A 23254-nucleotide genomic window follows, 5' to 3' on the forward strand; every position below is an offset into this window, starting at 1 on the left:
AGTCCCCTCCCCCTCTCCCGCCAAGAGAGAATGACTTTAGTGCAATTTTTTCCACGAAATTTTGGCGGCACCCTCAAAAGATCTCACGGCACCCCTTAGTGCCGCGGCACACCGGTTGGGAACCACTGATATATACATACATATATACATATACATATATATATATATATATATATATATATATATATATATATATATATATATATATATATATATATATATATATATACACAATGGTTAGTGAAAGATATTGCAGTGCAAACTGAAGCAAATTAAACAAAAACAACAGTGCAAAAAAAAAAAACACAGTATACATAGTACTAGCATATACTATAGGAATGTATATCAGGGTGTATAAATAATAAAGAAATATAACAATATAAGAATTATGTAAACATATGACAAGTATATTACAGATTAGTGCAAATATGCAGTATGGTGGGTGCGTGGACGAGAGTGTGTGTGTGCTATAGCACTTGTAGATTTTAAATATGATGTAATTTTTGTAATATGCTAGTAATGAAAACATGCTGTGTCATGTTACATCAGCAGTGTAAGCACAATCACAATTGTCAACATAGTCCACAGTTACAATACATTTTTACTCTATGGTACATTATGATATGTATGCAATTTTAAATGTATGTAGCCTAAGCGTTTGAATTGTAATGCTTTTTTTGTTTGTGTACTGCTGTAATAAATAGTGTGTATATTGTAGAGCCACATATACTAATGCGGTTTTTAAATAACAAAAACACTATTGTGCCATTGACTAAAGCACATTGACTCAAAGCCATCCGAGCATGAAAGCCACACATGAACCACACATTTGCCCTGAAGGTCAATTGGAACCCTCAAATTCTAGCATTGTTAAGCACAAAGCAGCGACTTGCAGCGCAACTTTAATCAGGTACATCTTTGGATGTAGTTGCTTCTGTTTACTTTACTGTGAATCCACTTGTTAGTAGAATATATTTGGTATATCTATGGATTTATTTGGTTGGTGATATGCCTGCAGTGGCTGCTTTTCTGTGAGTTGGCTCTTGCTGTTACAAAGAATCTGCCCAATAATCCAACATTCCCCCCCGTCCATCATTACATCCAATGTGCGCTCTCCCGTCAATAAAATGTAAAATGAACAAGCTGCAGGTCAGTGTATATCATATGCATGAATACAGAACTGCTTCTAATCTTGCATTCACAGAAATCTGGTTGAATAGTAACAATGATGAAGACATGCTGCACATAAATGGTTTTGCCCATCCATTAATTCTGGATTGGGATGGTAAACTCACAGGTAAACAACATGGTGTGTTTATATTTCTACTTAATTTCGAGCAATTATCATTGATTTAATTATACAAATTAAGGATTTAATCTTGTCCTTACACATTACTATCACTTTATTCTCCTATTTCATACTATTCAGTGCTTTTACACAATTTGTATTGTTAAAAGCACTATATAAATAAAAGAGATTGATATGTGAATACTGGCTGGTGCTCTACAGTTAGGGAGAAACTGTACCACAGATATTGAGCTTCTGGCTGTTTCCCTCTTTTTTCCTCTGGCTGTTTCTTGTTTCTCTCATTTTTTTTTATCTTCCCAGAGACGTTCCACAAATTCTGTTCATTCTGGTTTACATTCATCACAGAGATAATTCAACTACAGATATAGAACATATTATCAGTACAGTAAATACAACAGGTATCACCAAACTTCCGAAGGTTTAACCTGGTTTAACCTGGTTCCGAAAAGGTTTTCAGCAGTATGTTAAAGTGTACCACCCGCATGGGGAAGATATTAAATAAATGCTTAAATATTTCTAAGCGTTTATTTAAATAAATCCAGATGCATATAGAGCTCTTCCCCTTTCCACCTCTCATGACCACCACAAAATCCTTCTTGCTTCAGTATACACACACCAGTTGTTAGGAGAGCAACTAAGGTCACTAAAAGTAAAAGGACAGCATTCTTGCCACCTCGAATAATATCATTGAGCAGGTAGACACAGTTTCATGATACATTTCCTTCTGTGTTGATAAAACTGTTCCATCTAAAACAACCACCATCTTTCCCTAATAGCAAACCATGCATCACCAAAGAGCTTAAGGGGATCCTGAAAAGGAAGATGAGGATTTTCTTACCTGACTCAGAAGTGGAGACTCCCAAAAACTCTGCATTTAACTTTAGCACACAAGATGTGGTGAGAGCCCTCAGGAGAACCAGAGAGATGAGCTCACCCGGTTCAGATAATATTAGGTGGAGGTCAACCAGGTGGTGTTCAACTGCCTCAACTCTTCCTGATTGTCTGAGTCCCATTGGATAATCTCTGGGCTGAAGGACATAAGTTCAGGGAATCTCCCTGTTGGTGGTAAGATGTAATATAGAGTTACCGTAGCAGGTGTCAGAGAATGTAACCAAGATGGCAAGAAAGGATAATAGATGCATCCTTTTCATATATTAATTCATATGTGCCTTGTTCCACTTCCCACACAAAGGCAAGGTGTGTTCTTCAAGATATATATAATGCTTACTCCTCATCATGCCAGTAATACAGTAACTTTTGCAGGTCTCTGGATTGGTGAATGGTTCCCTCAGCCTGAGTAGAAGTGATGACTGGTGGAATCCACAGGCATCAAGGTGTAAGAGCTTCCTGTGTCTAACACTGCCTTCACCTCCTGTCCATTCTCCCTCACAAGAACAGCCAGGAGTATGTGATTGGATGGGGTAAAGCTGTTGGTACACTATGTGGACTTTTTGGTCTTGTCTTTGTTACCTTGAGTACCGACTTTTTGGCAATAGTCCTTTGCACCCACCATCGACCCAACTTCCACCAGATGCTCCACGGTGTTCACATTTCCCCGTAGGCATCCTGCAACTCTAGCGTTGATGTTGTGGAGGATGCAGGTCCTTCAGGACTGTAGTCAGAGCACTGATGAGCTCAACACTGGGAAAAGCCTGATCTCCAGGAAGTTCTCGCACCACTCAATGAAGATGAGCACTTCTGCCGTCTCACAGGATTCACCGAAAGAGGTAAACTCTAGGACAGGGGTGTCGAACTCAATTCCTGGAGGGCCGGAGCCCTGCAGAGTTTAGATTCAACCCTGCTAAAACACATATACTATGTATGTCTGAAGTACTTGATTAGCTGGATCAGGTGTGTTTAATTAGGGTTGCATCTAAACTCTGCAGGGCTCCGACCCTCCAGGAATTGAGTTTGACACCCCTGCTCTAGGAGGTTGAGCACAAGGATGAGGATGAGCCAGCCATAACTGATGAGGCAAGCACATTAAGTGGGCGAGTACACACTGGGGAATTTACATCAAACTCTGTTACTCTGTTAGTGATCAGGGATTCACGTGTGATAAATGCAAGGAAATAGCTAGGCTGACAGAGAAGGTTTTAGAATTAGAGACACGCATCCAAACTTTAATTGAGGACAGTAAGAATGCGAGGGCTGTAGATACTGCTTTGGATGCGACTAGTACAGTGAATCATGTACATTGTTCGGTTCCAGCTTTACAGCCCATGCAGCAGCGCAATTGGGTGACCGTGAGGCACACTAGTCGCGTGTCAAAACACCGCTCTTCCGTTCTGATCAGAACATCAAACAGGTTCTCCCCACTCAGTGACGCACCCACTGAGAAACCGGATCAAAGTGCTCTAGTAATTGGTGATTCCATTGTACGGAACGTGAAAATAGAGACACCAGCTACCGTAGTCCAATGCTTACCGGGAGCCAGAGCGTCTGACATCTTGTCAAAATTAAAAGTGCTGGCTAATGCTAAACGTAAATTCCGTAAGATTGTTATTCACGTCGGCGCTAATGATGTTCGACACAATGTCGGACAATGTAATATGCTCTGGTCCCCTCCCTGCTTACCGGGAGTGATGAGATTTACAGCAGACTGATGGGTCTCAATGGCTGGATGTCTAAGTGGTGCCCGCAAAACAACATAGGCTTTATAGACAATTGGATGAGTTTCTGGGGCAGACCTGACCTGTTGAAAAGAGATGGTCTTCATCCCTCCTGGGGTGGTGCCGCTCTTCTATCTAGAAATATGGCATATAGTCTTAGAGCTCCAACATGACCAACTAGTGCCCAGGTCAGGAAGCAGACAGACTGGCTAAACCGACCGTCTGCTTGCTGCCTCACGTAACAGAAGGCAGTTAATTCTCAACACATAGAGACTCTTACACCTAGATATCACACTATAGAGACTGTGTCTGTTCCCCGAATTAGAATATGCAGAGAACGTCCAAACCAAATCAAAAGCAATAATTTAATTAATGTCCAACAAATTAAAACTACCTATAATTCAAATAAGCAAACGATAAAACTTGGCCGCTGATCACTTTCCACAAAAGCATTTTATATATATGATTTGATCAAAGATCAAAACCTAGATTTGATTTGTTTGACAGAAACCTGGCTAAAACCAGATGAATATATTACTCTAAATGAATCTACCCCCCAAAATTATTGCTATAAAAATGAGCCTCTTTTAGAAGAAAACAAAACACAACCCCTGGTATTTATTCAGTACAGTAACTAAATTAACGAAAAATAAAACGTCAAAAGGTGCTAATATTCCCCAAGAGTATAGCAGTAATGACTTCATGAATTTCTTTACTTCTAAGATTGATACCATCAGAGATAAAATTGTAACTATGCAGCCGTCAACTACAGTTTCACATCAGTTAGTGAGCTTTAGATCCCCTGAGGAAAAATTACACTCTTTCTCTATTATAGGAGAAGAAGACTTGTACAAACTTGTTAAATCATCTAAACCAGCAACATGTATGTTAGACCCTATTCCATCAAAACTATTAAAAGATTTGCTTCCAGAAGTCATAGATCCTGTTTTGGACATTATTAATTCATCATTGTCATTAGGATATGTTCCAAAAACATTCAAACTGGCTGTAGTTAAGCCTCTTATTAAGAAACCACATCTTGATCCCAAAGACTTAGTAAATTACAGACTGTGGGATATTTTCTATCCTTTGTGAATATATAATACTGATGTTTTATTTTTTATATTTTTATACAAATGTTTTGTATTAATTCACTGTTTATTTTGAGCAATTATAATCAGCTATGGTATTTAAATACAAAATAGCAAATATATCTTTTAAGTAGTATGGTATTTGTGCAAGCAATATATTGTGCAAAAGAATGTTAGTTGAACAGGGAACTGTCAGCTAACGTCCCTGGCCTATGTCTGCGTGCAGAAGAGTGATAAGCAAATTGCATGCTTGGGAGTTGAGAGGGTCAGGGGTCGTGTATGTCTCTCTTCAGGTTCTACAGGTCACAGATGGAATGAGGAGGTCAGCTTTCTTGAAAAGAGGATACAACACCGAATGGGCAATGGAGTCAGATAACGCGAGGGGGTGTGAACTGAAGAGGGACGACGATAAATATTGAGAACTGCTGGAGTGTGGACACACTCTCTTGTGTGAATGAACTCAGCAGCTGATGTTTGTATCATATGCATCTGTCGAATAAATGATTTGGAATATAAAGTTATGTCTCCTCTTCGATAAAAGAATGCGCATGGATTGCAGAAAATAATTAGCACAACAAGACCAATCTCTAATCTCCCTTTTCTGTCAAAGATACTAGAAAAGGTAGGATCCTCACAACTGTATTCCTTTTTAGAAAAAAATGGTGTCTGCGAGGATTTCCAATCAGGATTTACACCGTACCATAGTGCTGAGACTTCTTTCATTAGAGTTACTAAAGACCTGCTATCGATCTATCATCTGATCGCTGTTTTATCTCGTTATTAGTGCTATTAGATCTTAGCGCAGCATTCGATACTATCGATCACAACATTCTCTTGGATAGACTAGAAAACTATGTTTGCATTAGAGAAAGCACCTTAGCATGGTTTAAATCATATCTATCTGACCGCTATCAGTTTGTAGCACTAAATGAGGAGGTATCATATCTCTCAAAAGTGAAATGCGGAGTTCCTCAAGACTCAGTGCTAGGACCGTTACTTTTCAATCTATACATGTTACCTCTGGGAGATATTATCAGTAGTCATGGTGTTAGCTTTCACTGCTATGCTGATGATACTCAGCTCTATATTTTAGCGCAGCCTGGTGATACACACCAAACTGAGAATCTAACAGAATGCATAGTCGATATAAAAAACTGGATGATAAGTAACTTCTTAATGCTAAATTCTGAAAAAAAGGAGGTGCTAATAATTGGACCTAAAAAACCCACATATAATAATCTAGAACACAGTCTAACACTTGATGGCTGCTGTTAATTCTTCATCATCAGTTAGGAACCTAGGTGTGCTGCTTGACAGCAATCTTTCCTTCAAAAACCATGTTTCTAGCATCTGTAAAACCTATGCTTTCAACCTCTAATGGAGAAATATTAATTCATGCGTTTATGACTTTGAGGTTAGATTATTGTAATGCTTTATTGGGTTGTTGTTCTGCATGCTTGATAAAAAAACTTCAGCTAGTCCAAAACGCAGCAGCCAGAGTGCTTACTAGAACTAGGAAGTATGATCATATTAGCCCACTTCTGTCAACACTGCACTGGCTCCCTATCAAACATCGGATAGATTTTAAAATCTTATTAATTACCTATAAAGCCCTGAATAGTTTAGCTCCTCAATACTTGAGTGAGCTCTTATCACATTATAGTCCTGCACGTCCACTGCGTTCTCAAAACTCTGGCCATTTGATAATACCTAGAATATCAAAATCAACTGCGGGCGGCAGATCATTTTCCTATCTAGCACCTAAACTCTGGAACAATCTCCCTAACTCTGTTCAGGAAGCAGACACACTCTGCCAGTTTAAATCTAGAATTGGCCCTTTCTGTTTAATAGTAACTGGCATTGGGGTCTGTGGATATTGGACTGGAGCAATGCAGGTGGAGCTGGTGAGTAGGCCTGCAATCTGGTGAGTGTGGGAGTACTGGTAAGTCTTAACTCTTTCATCTGACTTTCCCATTTAGCATCTCTCCTCAGAAAACAATCTGTAACAGCCATTTCAAACTTTTCCAATGATTTTAGTAAATTATTCCTCCAACCCGGCCAAGCCAGCGTCCACAGCCTGCCTGACTGTTTGAAATCATGTTTGGTGTATTTTTTGATTGAGGTCCAATAAATGCACCTTTTCTTGTGCTATGTCTGCCTTCATTGTTTGTATAATATCTCCTCCTAAAACACATCCTTTCATCATAATCATGAGATTGATCAGACTCAAATGTACAATGAGCTTATAAAATATGTTATTTCAGCAGTACTGTAGAATTGCGCCTTGTTAAAAATGAGCCTGTTCAACCACCTCTTGTTCATTTACAGGTGTACTTATGTTTTCTGTATTTACAGGGTTCTCAGTATTAATATTTATCACATCCATATTTATACCCTCAACAAACAAAAAAAATCTACACAAAAAATGACTATTTTTAAAATATATAGTTATAAAAAACAAAAAACAAGCATACACATACAAAAATATGAGTGAATGAGTGAAGTAGCCCTTTTTAGGCTACATAGCCTATAATGTTAATCAAACCATTTTTATGCTGTTTATAATGACTGCCAATGGCCTAATTTGTGTTTTATTTTATAGTTGAATATATACTTTTATAACTAGCCAACTTATTTTTTCATTCTTGTTCTATTCTGAATACCCTTAAATATTTGTTGTAGGGAGAGAAGCTATAAACGTTTATATTTACTAATAGTCTAATATACATATACATGAATTAGTGTAGCATATATATATATATATATATATATATATATATATATATATATATATATATATATATATATATAGCACTATTGTTTGTAATTACAAGGTTAACTGGTGATTTTGGAGTAAAAGTCTCGAGGGCTTCTGGTAAAGCGCGAACACTGATGAATTGCTCTCCCATCAAACACTCTTAAATTAAATAAATTCTAATATAGAACACTGTAATGGAAGGCAGGGCAGGCATGGAAACAAAAGCGAGAAAAAAAAAAGAAAATCCCAGGTCGTCAGGATAAAATAGAAGTTGGAGAGAAAACAGTCGAAACGTAAAATAGTCGCAGAGCTGAGAGAATTCGGTAATGAAAACAACAAAAAACTTTAAATAGGAAGATTTAAATAGCATGAATGAGAGAATTTAAGAAGCAGAGGATCATGGAAACAGATGAACAGATACAACAGCTGGAAAAGGTGCTAATTGAACTGCTAATAATCCAGACCCAGCTAGAAATCAAGATAACTGACCAAGAGGGTAGCTCTAGACGGGATAACATCCGAATATATACCTGAGAACAGTGAAAACGGCTCAACAATTCAGTTCATTGAGAAATTACTGCAAGACGGTCTGGATCTTGATCCATTGACAGAGCTCCATATCTGGTGTTGGTTTAGGCACCAGGGCTAAACCAACACCAGACCGCACTCAAATGTTGTGAAATTCTTAAGTTCCAGAACGAAAAGAATATGCCCAGGCAAAAAAAAGTGTTGAAGGAAAAAAAGTTAAGGTTTCAGACACCATACCCTGCCAAACTCTGTATATTCTATTCTTTTTTTTATAATGGACAGTAGATCTGGGTAGGTTCCCCTTTATTTTTTATTTTTCTCCGACATGGCAAAAGCAGTAGCCCTATCAAGATTTTGTTTACTCTAGTTTGAACAATGGGAGACCTCTTTTTTCCTTTACTGGACTATTATTCATCAAGTTGGTTTGTCAGTAATTGACAGGTTTGAGGTTTTTCCCTTAGAGCCAAATGCATGCTCGAAAAAAGATCCATAGACAGTGGATATCATTTGTGGAAGTCACTCATGGTGTTAAAAGAATATTTCTGTTTTTGTTCATATTCTCGTTTAACGCATTTGTACATACAGACGTGGACAAAATTGTTGGTACCCTTTGGTCAATGAAAGAAAAAGTCACAATGGTCACAGAAATAACTGTTATCTGACAAAAGTAATAATAAATAAAAATTCTATAAATGTTAACCAATGAAAGTCAGACATTGTTTTTCAACCATGCTTCAACAGAATTATTTAAAAAAATAAACTCACGAAACAGGCATGGACAAAAATGATGGTACCCCTAGAAAACACTGAAAATAATGTGACCAAAGGGACATGTTAATTCAAGGTGTGTCCACTAATTAGCATCACAGGTGTCTACAACCTTGTAATCAGCCATTGGGCCTATATATATGGCTCCAGGTAATCACTGTGTTGTTTGGTGATATGGTGTGTACCACACTCGACATGGACCAGAGGAAGCAAAGGAAAGAGTTGTCTCAAGAGATCAGAAAGAAAATTATAGACAAGCATGTTAAAGGTAAAGGCTATAAGACCATCTCCAAGCAACTAGATGTTCCTGTGACTACAGTTGCACATATTATTCAGAAGTTTAAGATCCATGGGACTGTAGCCAACCTCCTGGACGTGGCCGCAGGAGGAAAATTGATGACAAATCTAAGAGACGGATAATCCGAATGGTAACAAAAGAGCCTAGAAAGACTTCTAAAGAGATTCAAGGTGAACTTCATGCTCAAGGAACATCAGTGTCAGATCGCACCATCCGTCGTTGTTTGAGCCAAAGTGGACTACATGGGAGACGACCAAGGAGGACACCATTGTTGAAAACGAATCATAAAAAGCAAGACTGGAATATGCCAAACTACATGTTGACAAGCCACAAAGCTTCTGGGAGAATGTCCTGTGGACAGATGAGACAAAAATCGAAGTTTTTGCCAAGGCACATCAGCTGTATGTTCACAGACGAAAAAATGAAGCATATCAAGAAAAGAACACTGTCCCTACTGTGAAACATGGAGGAGGCTCTGTTATGTTCTGGGGCTGCTTTGCTGCGTCTGGCACAGGGTGTCTTGAATCTGTGCAGGGTACAATGAAATCTCAAGACTATCAAGGAATTCTAGAGAGAAATGTACTAGCCAGTGTCAGAAAGCTTGGTCTCAGTCGCAGGTCATGGGTCTTGCAACAGGACAATGACCCAAAACACACCGCTAAAAACACCCAAGAATGGCTAAGAGGAAAAAATTGGACTATTGTAAAGTGGCCTTCTATGAGCCCTGACCTCAATCCTATTGAGCATCTTTGGAAGGAGCTGAAACATGCAGTCTGGAAAAGGCACCCTTCAAACCGGACACAACTGGAGCAGTTTGCTCATGAGGAGTGGGCCAAAATACCTGCTGAGAGGTGCAGAAGTCTCATTGACAGTTACAGGAAGCGTTTGATTGCAGTGATTGCCTCAAAAGGTTGCGCAACAAAATATTAAGTTAGGGGTACCATCATTTTTGTCCAGGTCTGTTTCATGAGTTTATTTTTTTTTAATAATTCTGTTGAAGCATGGTTGAAAAACAATGTCTGACTTTCATTGGTTAACATTTATAGAATTTTATTTATTATTACTTTTGTCAGATTAAAGTTATTTCTTTCATTGACCAAAGGGTACCAACAATTTTGTCCACGTCTGTATTTTAATGTTTTGGTGCTTTGTTAAACTACAGGGGAAACATAAACTTTGTTTTGTTAAAGTTTACATAAATGTAGATACAAACTGCATAGTTCATGGTTGACTATACTTTTAAATTAGTTACATATAATATAAATGGAGTACAAAGTCCCATTAAAAAGAAGGTTCTATGTGACATTTCTAAAAGAGACCCACTTGAACCAGACTGAACACTCTAAATTAGCATGGAATGGATTTAAGTATGTCTTTTCCTCATCACATGTTTCAGGCAGGAAGAGGGGAGTTCAAACAAGCTTGGATATGACCACCAGACCAAAATTAGAGATAAAGAAGGTTGTTATATTTTAATTAAAGGCGCTCCAGTTACATTTTTAAATGTTTATGTCCCTCCAGGTAGTACATTTAAATTTGATAAAAAAAATTTCAATATCATCTCAACTGAGACACAAGGAACCTTAATTTGTGAGGGAGATTTTAATACAATCCTCAATTTAAAAATGAATACTTCGAAGGTGGTAGATGGATATGCATCTCCTATAGCAAGAGAACTTAAAGCTATATTAAGAAATCTAGGACTGATAGATCTCTGGAGAGATTTTTTCCCTAAGTGGCGAAATTATACCCATTATTCACACCCACAATCCAAATAATCAAGAATAGACTATATTTAATAAAGACAAACACAAGATAATTAAATGTAACATAGGAACAATGGACCTATCTGACCATGCGTTAGTGTGTTTGAATAGAACTCATATTAATCCCTTATGGAGACTGAATGCTAACATGCTAAATAATGAGCAGTTTGTAGTGAGTATGAAAACTGAAATTTAACAATTCAAAAGAGAATGACAATGGAAAAGTAACTGTATCTGTACTATGGGACACCTGTAAAGCTGTTTTGAGAGGAAAAATATTTGCAGAAACAGCATTAGTATCACGTTCTGGATAAGAGGCAGACACAGGGTAAGTTCAAACGGAAGTGTTTTGATGAAGTAACTGAGGAATCGGGGTTCAGCCAATAACACAAACATAGAAGGAATCTTCATACAGGAGTTAAGTCAGTAACACAAGACAAAAGGTTCTTTCCTTATAGTTTGGAAGATCGATCCAGGAGATCTCTTGGCAGGCAGGCAGACCGGGCAGACTGGGTAAGTGTGCAACCTTACAGAACAGCCATCGCGTGAATGGTAGGAGCGGGTTATGAAGGTGTGCTGGTGAGTGATTACAGGTGCAGGCAATTAGTAATCTGGGGATTGTGATCGGGACCATGTGACCAGCTCGAACGACGACGGTACTGATTTGACATTACCCCCACCTCGATGGGCGTCTCCTGACGAATGTTCTGTGGAGGGAGGAATAAGAGGGTCAGTGTACGGTTTGAGAAGGGAAATGTGAAAGGAAGTAGAGATACGATAATGGTCAGGTAGGTTGAGCTGGTAGGTGACTTTGATCCGGCGGGCAATAGGGAAAGGACCTATATACCGGGGACTCAGCTTCTTACAGGGCAGTCGGAGACGCATGTCCCTGGTGGACACCCAGACTCGTTCCCCGGGTTGGTAGGTTGGGGTATCCAACCTCTTGGTGTTTGCATCTCTGAACAGCCTGCTGAAGATGGACATGAGCTGAGTCCCATACCCTCTCACTCTTGGAATCAGTAATCTACCTCTGGGACCTCAGACTGGTCACTGGACCAACGGAACAGGGACGGTTTGAAGCCTAGGACACACTGGTACTTTGGCGAAGGGAATTTTGGGCATATTTGGCCCAGGGCAGAAACTGGCTCCAATCGCTTTGGTGTCTGTGACAGTAGGCCCGGAGATACCGACCGATTTCTTGGATTTTCCATTCTGTTTGACCATTTGTTTGTGGATGATAGCCGGAGGACAAATTGACCAATACCCCCAAGAGGTGGAAGAAGCTCCGCCACACTCTCGAGGTAAACTGGAAGCCCCGATCCGAAAAAATATCCTCAGGGAGCCCAAAATGTCTGAAGACATTATGAAAGAGGGCATCTGCAGTTTCTAATGCGGTAGGGATTCCTCGTAGGGGAATGAGCTTGCAGGCCTTGGAGAAGCGATCAACTACCACGAGGATGGTTGTATAACCCTTAGATGGTGGAAGATCCGTGGCAAAGTCAATACCTATATGGGACCAAGGTCGACGCGGGATAGGCAGAGGTAATAGTTTTCCCTCCGGCAGATGGCGTGGTGTGGAAGAGATTGCGCAGACAGAACATCCCCTGATGTATCGGCCGACATCCCGGGCCATGTTGGGCCACCAGTAGTGACTTTGGAGGAGTGAGAGGGTTTGGCGGCTACCTGGGTGCCCTGATCCCGGAGAGGTGTGGACTGTGTCCATAAGGGTCAGGCGGAGTAAGGACGGTACATAAGTTATCCCTTCTGGGACTCCCGGCAGGGCAGGTTCGGCTTGCATCTTGTATCTGGTCGTCCAGAGACCAATGGATGGGAGCAAGAAAGACGGAGGATTGTAGAATGGGTTTGGGCTCATCAGGGGTAGGATCTGGTTGATGCATTCTTGTGACCAGGCTGGTAGGAAATTTTAAACTGAAATCGTGTGAAGAATAATGCCCACCTGGCCTGTCGAGGATTTAGTCGTTTGGCTTCTTTTAGATATTACGGCTCCTACACCAAGTGTTGCCGCATCCACCTTTACTACAAAAGGCAAATTTGGGTCGGGATGTTGCAAAGCGGGTGCTGATCAGAAGGCGGATTTCAGACGTGAGAAGGCTTCTTCAGCATCCTCATTCCACACGATTGCCTTTCGAACCCGGCGAAGAAGAGAAGTGAGAGGAGCAGCGATTTCGCTATAGTTGGCTATGAAACGCGGTAAAAGTTGGCGAAGCCCAGGAATCTTTGGAGCTGTTTCACGGAGCTTGGAACGGGCCAGTTGCACACTGAATCCACCTCCCCCGGTCCATCCGAACTCCTGAGGGGGAGAGAATGTAGCCGCGGAAGTGGATAGTGGTTTTGTGGAATTCGCACTTTTCTGTTTTAAGGTAGAGGTGGTGATGTCGTAAGCGTTGGAGGACTTGAGCCACATGTTGTTGGTGTTCGGATAAGTTGGGTGAGACAACGGAATACCTGTGATAGACAGAGGGAATGGTTGGGATCGTGTTGTTTTCAGGGCTCTTTACAGTGGTGGAGTGACAGGGTAAATATGGGTAAGAGTTTCCGCCAATTGTAGTGCTCGTCCTGCTAAATGGGAAATTACAAAGGCGATCTTGCTGCGTTCTGTAGGGAAGAGGTGTGGCTGTGCCTCTAGACACAAGGAGCATTGGAGGAGAAAACCTGCACAGGTATTGTGTTCGCCTGTGAAGGTTGTCAATCGAGTGATCGGACTGGCCCGAGTTAACAGGTGCAGGCAGAGTTTCTATCTGCCCAAAGATACTAGCACTTTGTCAGATGTAAATTATAGAATATTAAGTTAAAGTTATGTTCAGACATCCAGAGATGGATGTTATCCCTTTTCTGAATCTAGGGGATAGAGTGCACATTATTAAAATGAACATGCTCCCTAGGCTTCTATACTTATTTCAAACACTTGCCATAAAGGTTCCAGAAGAACAATTTAAAGATTGGAACAAATGGATTATAAGGTTTATTTGGCAAGGTAAAAATACAGAATTAGATACAAAACACTCCAGTTATCAAAAGAAAGGGTAAGGTTGTCTCTCCTATCCCTAAGACTATTTTATAGCTGCCCAATTAAGACCCATAGTCTGTTGGTGCAATCCAGACAATAATGCTAGATGGAAAAAGATTGAAATACTGCTTGAAATACTGATTGCTGATTATAACTATTTAAAATATTTAAGCAAAGAATATCCATGGATAGCTACTATTCTTGAAATATGGGCCACAGTAATAAAAATATATGATTTGAAAGATGCCAAAGATAATCAGATGGTGCGCATATGACACAGACTTCACTCCAAATATTTTTTTTTAAGAATTGGAGTAAGAAAGGCTTTACAATCAATCAATCAATCAATCATTTTTATTTATATAGCGCTTTTAACAACACAGGTTGCATCAAAGCACTGTACAGTATAAGGTAGAAACAACATATTTATATTTACAACATATATATATAAAACTATAACTGACAAGAATATTTTCTTAACTTTCCAAGAATCTAATTTGAATTGGATAATCATGACTTGTTCAGATACTTTCAAATAAGACACTACTTTAATTCAAAAGAGAACAAGAGTGAGGTTTGGGCAAAGAATGACTTAGTAAAAATACTCCTGTCGGCATATAGGACTAATACAATTAGTAAGGTAATCTCCAAATTTTATTATGGTTTTCAAAATTACAGATCAGATTCTACTTCTTATGTTTGAAATAAATGGGAAAAAAAGAAATATTAGTAAAACAGAAGAGGATTTGTTTAAAAACATGTAAATCCATATGGGAAACCACAGGCTCTCATCAGTGGAGGTTATTTGCCTGGAAAAATATAATTTGCTTTTTAAAATCTTAAATTATAAGGAAATAGAATGTGGGTGTTGGAGACGTTGTAATTCAGAAGCAGCAAATCATTAACATATATTCTGGGCATGTCCAACTATACACCCATTTTGGATAGAAATGCACCGGCCACTGGAGGCCATACTGAAGATTAAGATCCTATTCCAGTTTCAAGTGTTATATTTGGGAATTTTGAATTTACCTGAAATTAACTATCCGTATTTATGGAAAATATTTCTCATTGCAGCTAAAAAGGTTATTTTACTCTGAAATGGTTGCAACTTAATCCCCCTACACTAGAAGATTGGGAAGCAACGGTAATTGAAGTATGTAAAATGGAAACCCTTTCTCTTTAAAATTACAAAAGTTTTATAAATCACATATGAGTCCCTCAACTGTAGAAACATTTATTGTTAACATTGAAACATTTGAGTTATTCCCATCTCTAAGAAAAGTAAGACCAAAGCACGGAATTGTTATCCGGTCAACTATGCTCACTGCACAGTTCTGCTGTTTCTGTTGTTGGGTCCCTCACAGAACCATGGTCTTACAGGAGTTTGTAAAGTGGTGTGATGGCTTACACCTAGAGCTAAATGTTAGGAAAACCAAAAAGATGGTGGTAGTCATCACCAACAAGAAGAGGAAGCTGGCTGCAGCAGTCACCACCTTTATCCATGGGAAGCCGGTGGAGAGAGTGGAGGGGTAACGATATTTGGGTACTATCTTTAAACTTTGTAAGGTCCACAAATTGGCCCAAGGAAGGTGTCCAATGGTGGATGAGGGTTTCCTGCGTGTTTTGTCTCTTCAGCGCGTAATGTTATTAAATTTTAGGTTAAACTCGAATCGGACTTAATTTTATTCATTAATCTGAATCCATTTTATTATGACCTCGAATTTTAGTTTGAAATACAAATTGTTTGTCTGTTTCTAATTTGTATTTTGAAATTTGGTTATTCTAGTTAACTCCGTATTATTCACTCGTTCATTCAGGTTTATTCAGGTCACCATCAAGGATACATCGTAATCTACTTGAGTCAATAATTACAAAGTAAAACACTATAAGACTAAATGTAACGATTTATTATCAGTACATATGTATTATGCCAATTCAAAGACACCAAATCATTAACACAAAATATCAAGTTCTCGGAGACTAATCTAAAAGTAAAAGTAAAACATACCCCCAAATGAAGGGAAGTACCAAGAACTGGAATTTGTATTAACCCAAATGTACGACTTTAGTTTACACCTCAATGGGAACAGAAAGTAATTTACATGGAATGACCCTTGGAGAGAGCACACCCAATACAATAAGTAAAATATCTATGAAATCTTTAAATCTTTGTTACCGTTGAATTTACTTCTGTACAAATAAGATCACTGTACCAGTCGCACATTTCAAATGATACTACACATGACTGTTAGTTCACTCGTATTGGCATTTTCATTCAGCAAGATGGGTGGAGGGGTTTAGAAAGAAACAAATGGATAGAAGGTTTTTCTGCACCATCACTCTGTGGGTTGTCTTGAAGATATCTCTGTTTGCATTGTCTGTTTCTCAGGAAATCAAAGTATCTGAGGTTCTTTTATCCTTCCACCATCTGCTGAAATTCTCCTACAATACAGGAGATTCTTAGGTGTCGGCAGCAGCAATAACACCTTAGGAGACTTAGTTCCTTTTGAGTCTATAAAGACATTCTGCTGTCCTCTTATTACTTTCATAGAGTATCATCACATTTTCTATAACTTGTTGTTCCGGTATTAGCCTTCAGAACCGAAACTGAGCGCTTTCACAGTGTACTCTAAGATTATTGCTTTGTTAGTTAGATTTCTTATACACATGCATAATCAACAGACAATCAGGTTATCAAGCAAGATTATTAAAGACCCCTCACATGTTCTTCATTTTGCAATTCAGTGGCTTCCCTCTGGAAGGCAGCTTCGCTGCCCCACCTGCAGAACTCAGAAGGGGGGGGTCCACATTTGTTCCTAAAGCCATTTTGCTTTTAAATGTAATGTTTTTTCTGTTTTGTTTTGTTTTCTGACTGTAGAGAAGCAAATTATCTTCACTCATAATTACTATTATTCTTGTATTGATATTTATAGTGTATTGTTATTTGTTGCTGCTCAATATGCTGCTTTGAATTGCCCATCGGGAACAAATAAAGTTTTTTGAAACTGAAATTGAACTCACTCGTTATGGAAGCCGATGTCATGATTTCCAATAAGAACCACAAGCTCTGTGTCACTAGAATGACGGAAGATCCGTTTAAAACGTCTGATGTCGTCTTCCCAGTCCTGATTGGAGAGTAAAATCACATTAAACACAGCATGTCTTCTTGGCTGATATCACGGTTTAAAATGTTAACATGAAGCATCTGTGTTTGACTTCTGAATTGTAATACATCAAAGCATTTGATTACTGCCATATACTGCACATTGTTTAAAAATTATTAAATTAAAACATAATATGGGATAAGACAAAAGACAGTTATTAACCCTCTTAAGGTAGGCAAACTGATCATTTGTGCAAATGCACTCAGTAACGATATCAATATAGATTTCAATATTATTGTGATCACATGATTATATTAAAAGATCAACGCAATCTTGTGATGATTTGTATGTATTTTTACGTAAAATGTGGTTCTACAAAAATTTAAATTTCATTGTTTTTAAAATTGCTAAAACATAACTGATGTATTTACATCTTCAAACTTAATGGAAAAAGTGTGGAAGAAAAAATGCACAACCAACAGAGAGAACCACAGCCTTAAGAAAATTGTCAATTGTCAAATTATCAAAATCAATTGAAGAATTTGAGTGAACTGGACTGAAGCTGGGGTCAAGACATTAAGAACTACCACACACAGATGTGTCATGGAATTTGGCTACAGTTGTTGTATTCCTCTTGTTAAGCCACTCCTGAACCAAAGACAATGTCACCTGTGCTAAGGAGAAGAAAAACTGGACTGTTGCCCAAGGGTCTTTTTTTCAAATGAGGGCAAGTTTTGCATTTCCATTTGGAAAACAAGGTCTTAGACTCTGGAGGAAGGGTGGAGAAGCTCATAGCCCATTTTTATTGAAGTTTCCACAGTCTGTGATAATATGGTAATATGGTTCAATGTCATTTGCTGGTGTTGGTCCATTATGTTTTTTGAAAACCAATGTCACTGCACCCATTTACCAACCAGCTTTTTGAAGATGCTGATTTTATTTTCCAGCAGAATTTGACACCTGCCCACATTGCCAAAAGCACCAAAAGTTGGTTAAATGACCATGGTGTTGGCGTGCTTGACTGGCCAGCAAACTCACTAGACCTGAACCCCATAGAGAATCTAACCAAAAAATGCAGAGGAGCTGAAGGCCACTGTCAAAGAAACCTCAGCTTCCTTACGACCTCAGCACTACCGCTAACTAATCACCTCCATGCTACGCTGAATTGAGGCAGTAATTAAAGCAAAAGGAGCCCCTACCAAGTATTGACTAAATGTACAGTAAATTAACATACTTTCCAGAAGGCCAACAATTCACTAAAATGTTTTTTTCATTGGTCTTATGAAGTATTCCAATTTGTTAAATGAAAGCCACAATAAATCACAATTAAAAGAACCACTACCACTGAATTACTAAAATAAATTAACTTTTCCACAACAATGATGCAGTTGCAAAATGTAGTCCGGCTTTTTTTTAGATGGTGGTTTTAAAGTAATGGCTTTTTCCTCCCAGAGTAATCTTTCAGTTCATAGTGGTACAGGACTCATTTTACAGTGGACAATAATGGTTGTATTACAGAAAGCATGGTTAACTTTCCATCTGCTAAACCTCAGTTGATTAACCCAAAACCTTACGAGGTACAGTTGAAAGCCATATATTTACATACACCAAAAAAATTAAAAATAAACAACAACTTTTCTTCTCCCATCATGTTCCTTTTTACTGTCAGATATTTCATCAGAGTAGAGATCAATTAACATGTCTGTAACAAATCAGATGATATCTTTAAAATATCTGACTAATTTATTAGTTGACCTGTATAGTTTAGTCTGTGATTACAATTCAGTACATCAAAAACATTGTATCATGGCACATCTTTTTGCTGGTGTATCTAAATAAACATACTGTATGACTTTTACATATCTTACAGCAGATCCATACCAGTGTTAATGACCCCTATTGAGTGAGTATCGGAGAGAGAAAAATGCCCGTAAAAGGTACATGTTAGTTTTATTAGGCCATGAGCATCGCAGGATAACAAGATAATAAATGACATATTCACACAATACAAACAGGCTGACAAATGTGAATATCAGCAACACAGCTAATCTAGCACTCAACCTGTACAACCAAGAGCATGAGTTGTACATCAAAAGTACAAGATCACACTTTAAATCTGTGGAGAAAAAGAAAATTAGCCTGTGTTCTGTTTGACAGTAAAAAGGAAAAGAAAGGGAGAAAAAAAATGTGTTGCGGTTTTTTTTCTGAAGTGTATGTAAATATCTGGTTTCAGCTGTAGCTTGTAAGGTTTAGGGTTAATCAACTGTGGTTTAGCAGATGGAAAGTTAACCATGTTTTCTGGAATACACATCTGCTTTAAAACAATCCATATAGTGAACAGTGCTATACGACTTGACAGTGTAACTTTACAAAATATAAAAATTTGTATAGGCGTCCATAGGAATATTTTTTTTCATAATAGACACCAAACAAACAAACACAAACACATATCTAATGCATGTGATAACAACTCATATTTTGCAAACTATGACAAATTTTCTGCTGCTTTGTGTTTGTTGGTTGTTACCTGACTGGAGCTCCACTTGCCCTCATCAAAAACATCTCCTAAAATGAAGACAACTTCTGGATTTAGAAGCCACAGAGATGTCTGGAATGCCCTTTCCATCTGCCATTCTCTGAAAAATGTATACAATACTCTTAATAAAAAAGTGCAGAGTTTATGATTTTTCAAATTACGTTTTGCAGTGTAAAAATTGCTTTGTACATCTTTCAATTAAAAAAAAAAAAAAAAAAAAACTGCCCGTGAACATGTCTGTAACAAATCATATTAACTATTAGTTGACCTGTATTGTTTAGTCTGTGATTACGATTCAGTACACCAAAAACATTCCATCCCATACTATGGCACATCTTTTTGCTAGCGTGTCTAAATAAACATTGTACGATTACATATTTTACAACAGATCCATACCTTCTTAGTTTGTCGAGCCAGTGTCCTTTAATGGCCCCTAGTAAGTGAGTATCGGAAAGAAAAAACGCCCGTAAAGGTACATGTGAATTTACAGTCTGAACATTAGGCCATGAGCATCGCAGGATAACAGGATAATAAATCACATATTCACACAATACAAACACGCTGACAAATGTGAATATCAGCAACAAAGCTAATCTACCACTCGACCAGTACATCGAAATCATGACACTAAACTGAGTTTTACACCAAAAGTACAAGAGCACGCTTTAAATCCGTGAGGAAAAAGAAAAATCGTCTGTAGCGTGCCCGAGGCAACATCCAGGCGTCATTCGCACAATTATTATTATTATTATTATTTTTACAAATAATCAAAATCAAAACGAAAGACACACTGCAATATAATCCCTCACGCGTCGCTTTATATTTTAATGAGCATGTGGCAGATCACGATTTTATAATCCTCTCAGCGGAAGCAGCGACATTGTCAAGAGCAGTTTTGCTAAACGCAGACAAACGTCACAGCTGTGTGCGCGTGTGCTGAACAGCGAACATCTGAAAGGACACAGACCCAATTGATCACATTTCCTGCGCGCTTGAAGAGTGCCATCCAGTGGCCAGTCATAATATCAAGACTTTGCTTTATAGAGGTCCTGTCATATTGAAAGCATATGTGTAACTAAATTCAGTTTGAAATGTAAGATGCAAAATGGCAACACAATATGTAAAATGAGAAAGTATTTCTGTATTTAAAATTTAAATATTCCCAATTCAGTGCAAAAATTGCAGCAGTGAGATGGAGCTGTTGCAGATCTGTGGTGGGGGTCTGGATCCCCTGCCTCAAGCTTTGAATGCTTCTGCTGTCACTGAAACAATGGGATAACCTTCTGGAGTACTGTCTCTTGGCCTCTCTGATGCTGAGGGACAGGTTGGCCCTAGCTGTCTTAAGGCTTCGTAGGAAATACGCTCTTTAAGTAAGCATGGTTAAAATAAACAGCCTAGATGAGAAAAGCATCAGGGTGGGTTGTCTGCTGCTTACTGATGTTGTGGTACAGATCATTTAGTGTCTCACTTGTGTTGTTGTTGTTGGAGCTGGGAGGGATATATACAGCAACAAGCCGTATGGCTGTTTATTCCCTCGGAAAGTAGAATGGCCGGCAATTAATAATCATGAACTCCACCAGAGATGAGTAGTGTGACCACCACAGCATCGCAGCATCACGTGTTGTTAATGTAAACACAAATCCCACCACCGCAGGTCTTACCTCCCTCAATGAGAACTTTGTCTGCTCAATAGCATGTTAGGGATTCAAGCTAAAGGGATCAGTCTGTTATGCTATAGTTGAGCCACATTTCCATGAACACAACAGTCTCTTAAAGTCCTCTTTGTTGAGCATAATAGTGATAGTGATATAGTCCAGTTTATTGTCCAAAGAGTGAACAATCGCCAATTTGATGGTGGGGATAGCTGGCTTTTGTGGGTTAGCCAATAGCCTAGACCAGTGGTTCCCAACCTTTTTTAACTCACAGCCCACACAACCAAACACATATGTTTCCGCGGCCCACTGCAAAAAAATTTAAATGAACCTGTTATTTGTGTCGGGTTGTATGCAGCAAAAATATGTTACATAGCCTAAATCGGCGATTTGTTTTTAAACCAATCAACGACCTGGAATAGTGAACGCATAGTAACAGTTTATTATTATTTTTTGTTATTTAATTAATTATGATATTTAATTATTACTAAATATGCAAAATGACTAAATGTAAATTACTACACATTTTTACGTACATTAGCAATATTATTTCTATTGATAATAACTGGCGGCCCCCCTGCAATACCGCGGCCCACAGGTTGAAAACCACTGGCCTAGACCATATACCTCCACAATTACCCCTCTTTTGCTTTCCCTCACATTGCATGTGGCACCTCCACTGTGGACGAAGTGCAGTAGTGGGGGTCATTGATAGAGTAGGCCTCCGGAGAAGACCGTTGTCTCACAGCTCTTCAGCTAATGCAATTGTAAAATTGTGAATCTGCTGACATCCAGGACGTGATGTTAACATATTTTTTGCACTTGTTAATTGTCAGAATCAAGTGAGGGATAATTTTATGGATTTACATACACTTCCTTAGTATTTGGTAGAATTGGTCCAAAACTTGGGAAAAATTGTTTGGATATTCTTTCACAAGCTTTCTACAATAGTTTGCTGGAATTTTGACCCACTCGTCTTGACAGAAATGGTGTAACTGGGTAGGGCTTGCAGGCCTTCTTGCTCTCACTCGCCTTTTCAGTGCTGCCCAGAAATTTTTATTATGGGATTGAGATCAGGGCTTTGTGATGGCCACTCCAATACCTTGACTTGACTGCTGTTCTTAAGCCACTTTGTAACTAATTTATGCTTGGGGTCATTGTCTATTAGGAATACCTGTTTGCGCCCAAGCTTTAACTTCCTGGCTGACGTCTTCAGATGTTGCTTCAAAATATCCACATCATTTTTTTTTTCTCATGCTGCCATCTATTTTGTTAAGTGCACCAGTCAGTTCTTCACCAAAGCAGCCCCACAACATTATATTACCACCCCCATACTTCACAGTTGGAATGGTCTTCTGAGGCTTCTGAGCTTCACCCTTTTTCCTACAAATATACAGTTTACCATTATGGCCAAACAGTTCAATTTTTTTTCGTCAGACCACAGGACATGTCTCCAGAAATTAAGATTTTTGTCCCCATGTGCACTTGCAAACTGTAGTGTGGTTTTTTTAATGGTGGTTTTGAAGTAATGGCTTTCTCCTCCCAGAGTAACCTTTCAGCTCATGGTGGTACTGGACTTGTTTCACTGTGGATAATGACACTGTGTTACCAGTTTCAGCCAGCATCTTCACAAGGTCTTTTACTGTTGTCCTGGGGTTGATTCACACATTTCGCACCAAAAAACGGTCCTCTCTGTTTCCTTCCTGAGCTGTATAATGGTTGTATATTCCCATGTTTTTATAATTGCGTATTATTGTCTGAACAGATGAACATGGGACCTTCAGACATCTGTAAATTGCAC

At 38.7% G+C, this 23254-nt stretch overlaps 1 protein-coding gene across 2 annotated transcripts in view; it reads right to left on the reverse strand.

Annotated features, from left to right (window-relative positions):
- The window catches only part of mppe1 (metallophosphoesterase 1), a 47908-nt gene extending 27165 nt beyond the window's left edge, over nucleotides 1–20743 (reverse strand). The window contains exons 1-3 of one of the 2 annotated variants that reach the window (XM_043227151.1): nucleotides 20198–20743; nucleotides 19793–19901; nucleotides 17183–17286 (exon numbers count right to left, since the gene is read on the reverse strand). In XM_043227151.1, coding sequence (XP_043083086.1) covers nucleotides 17183–17286; nucleotides 19793–19901; nucleotides 20198–20424 — 440 coding nt within the window. In that variant the 5' untranslated portion in view covers nucleotides 20425–20743. The remainder of the gene's footprint in view (nucleotides 1–17182; nucleotides 17287–19792; nucleotides 19902–20197) is intronic. The other variant, XM_043227150.1, reaches the window with a different exon arrangement.
- Nucleotides 20744–23254: the final 2511 nt, after the last annotated feature.

The sequence above is a fragment of the Puntigrus tetrazona genome, chromosome 24 (assembly GCF_018831695.1).
Source record: "Puntigrus tetrazona isolate hp1 chromosome 24, ASM1883169v1, whole genome shotgun sequence".
NCBI classification, from domain to species: Eukaryota; Metazoa; Chordata; class Actinopteri; order Cypriniformes; family Cyprinidae; genus Puntigrus; species Puntigrus tetrazona.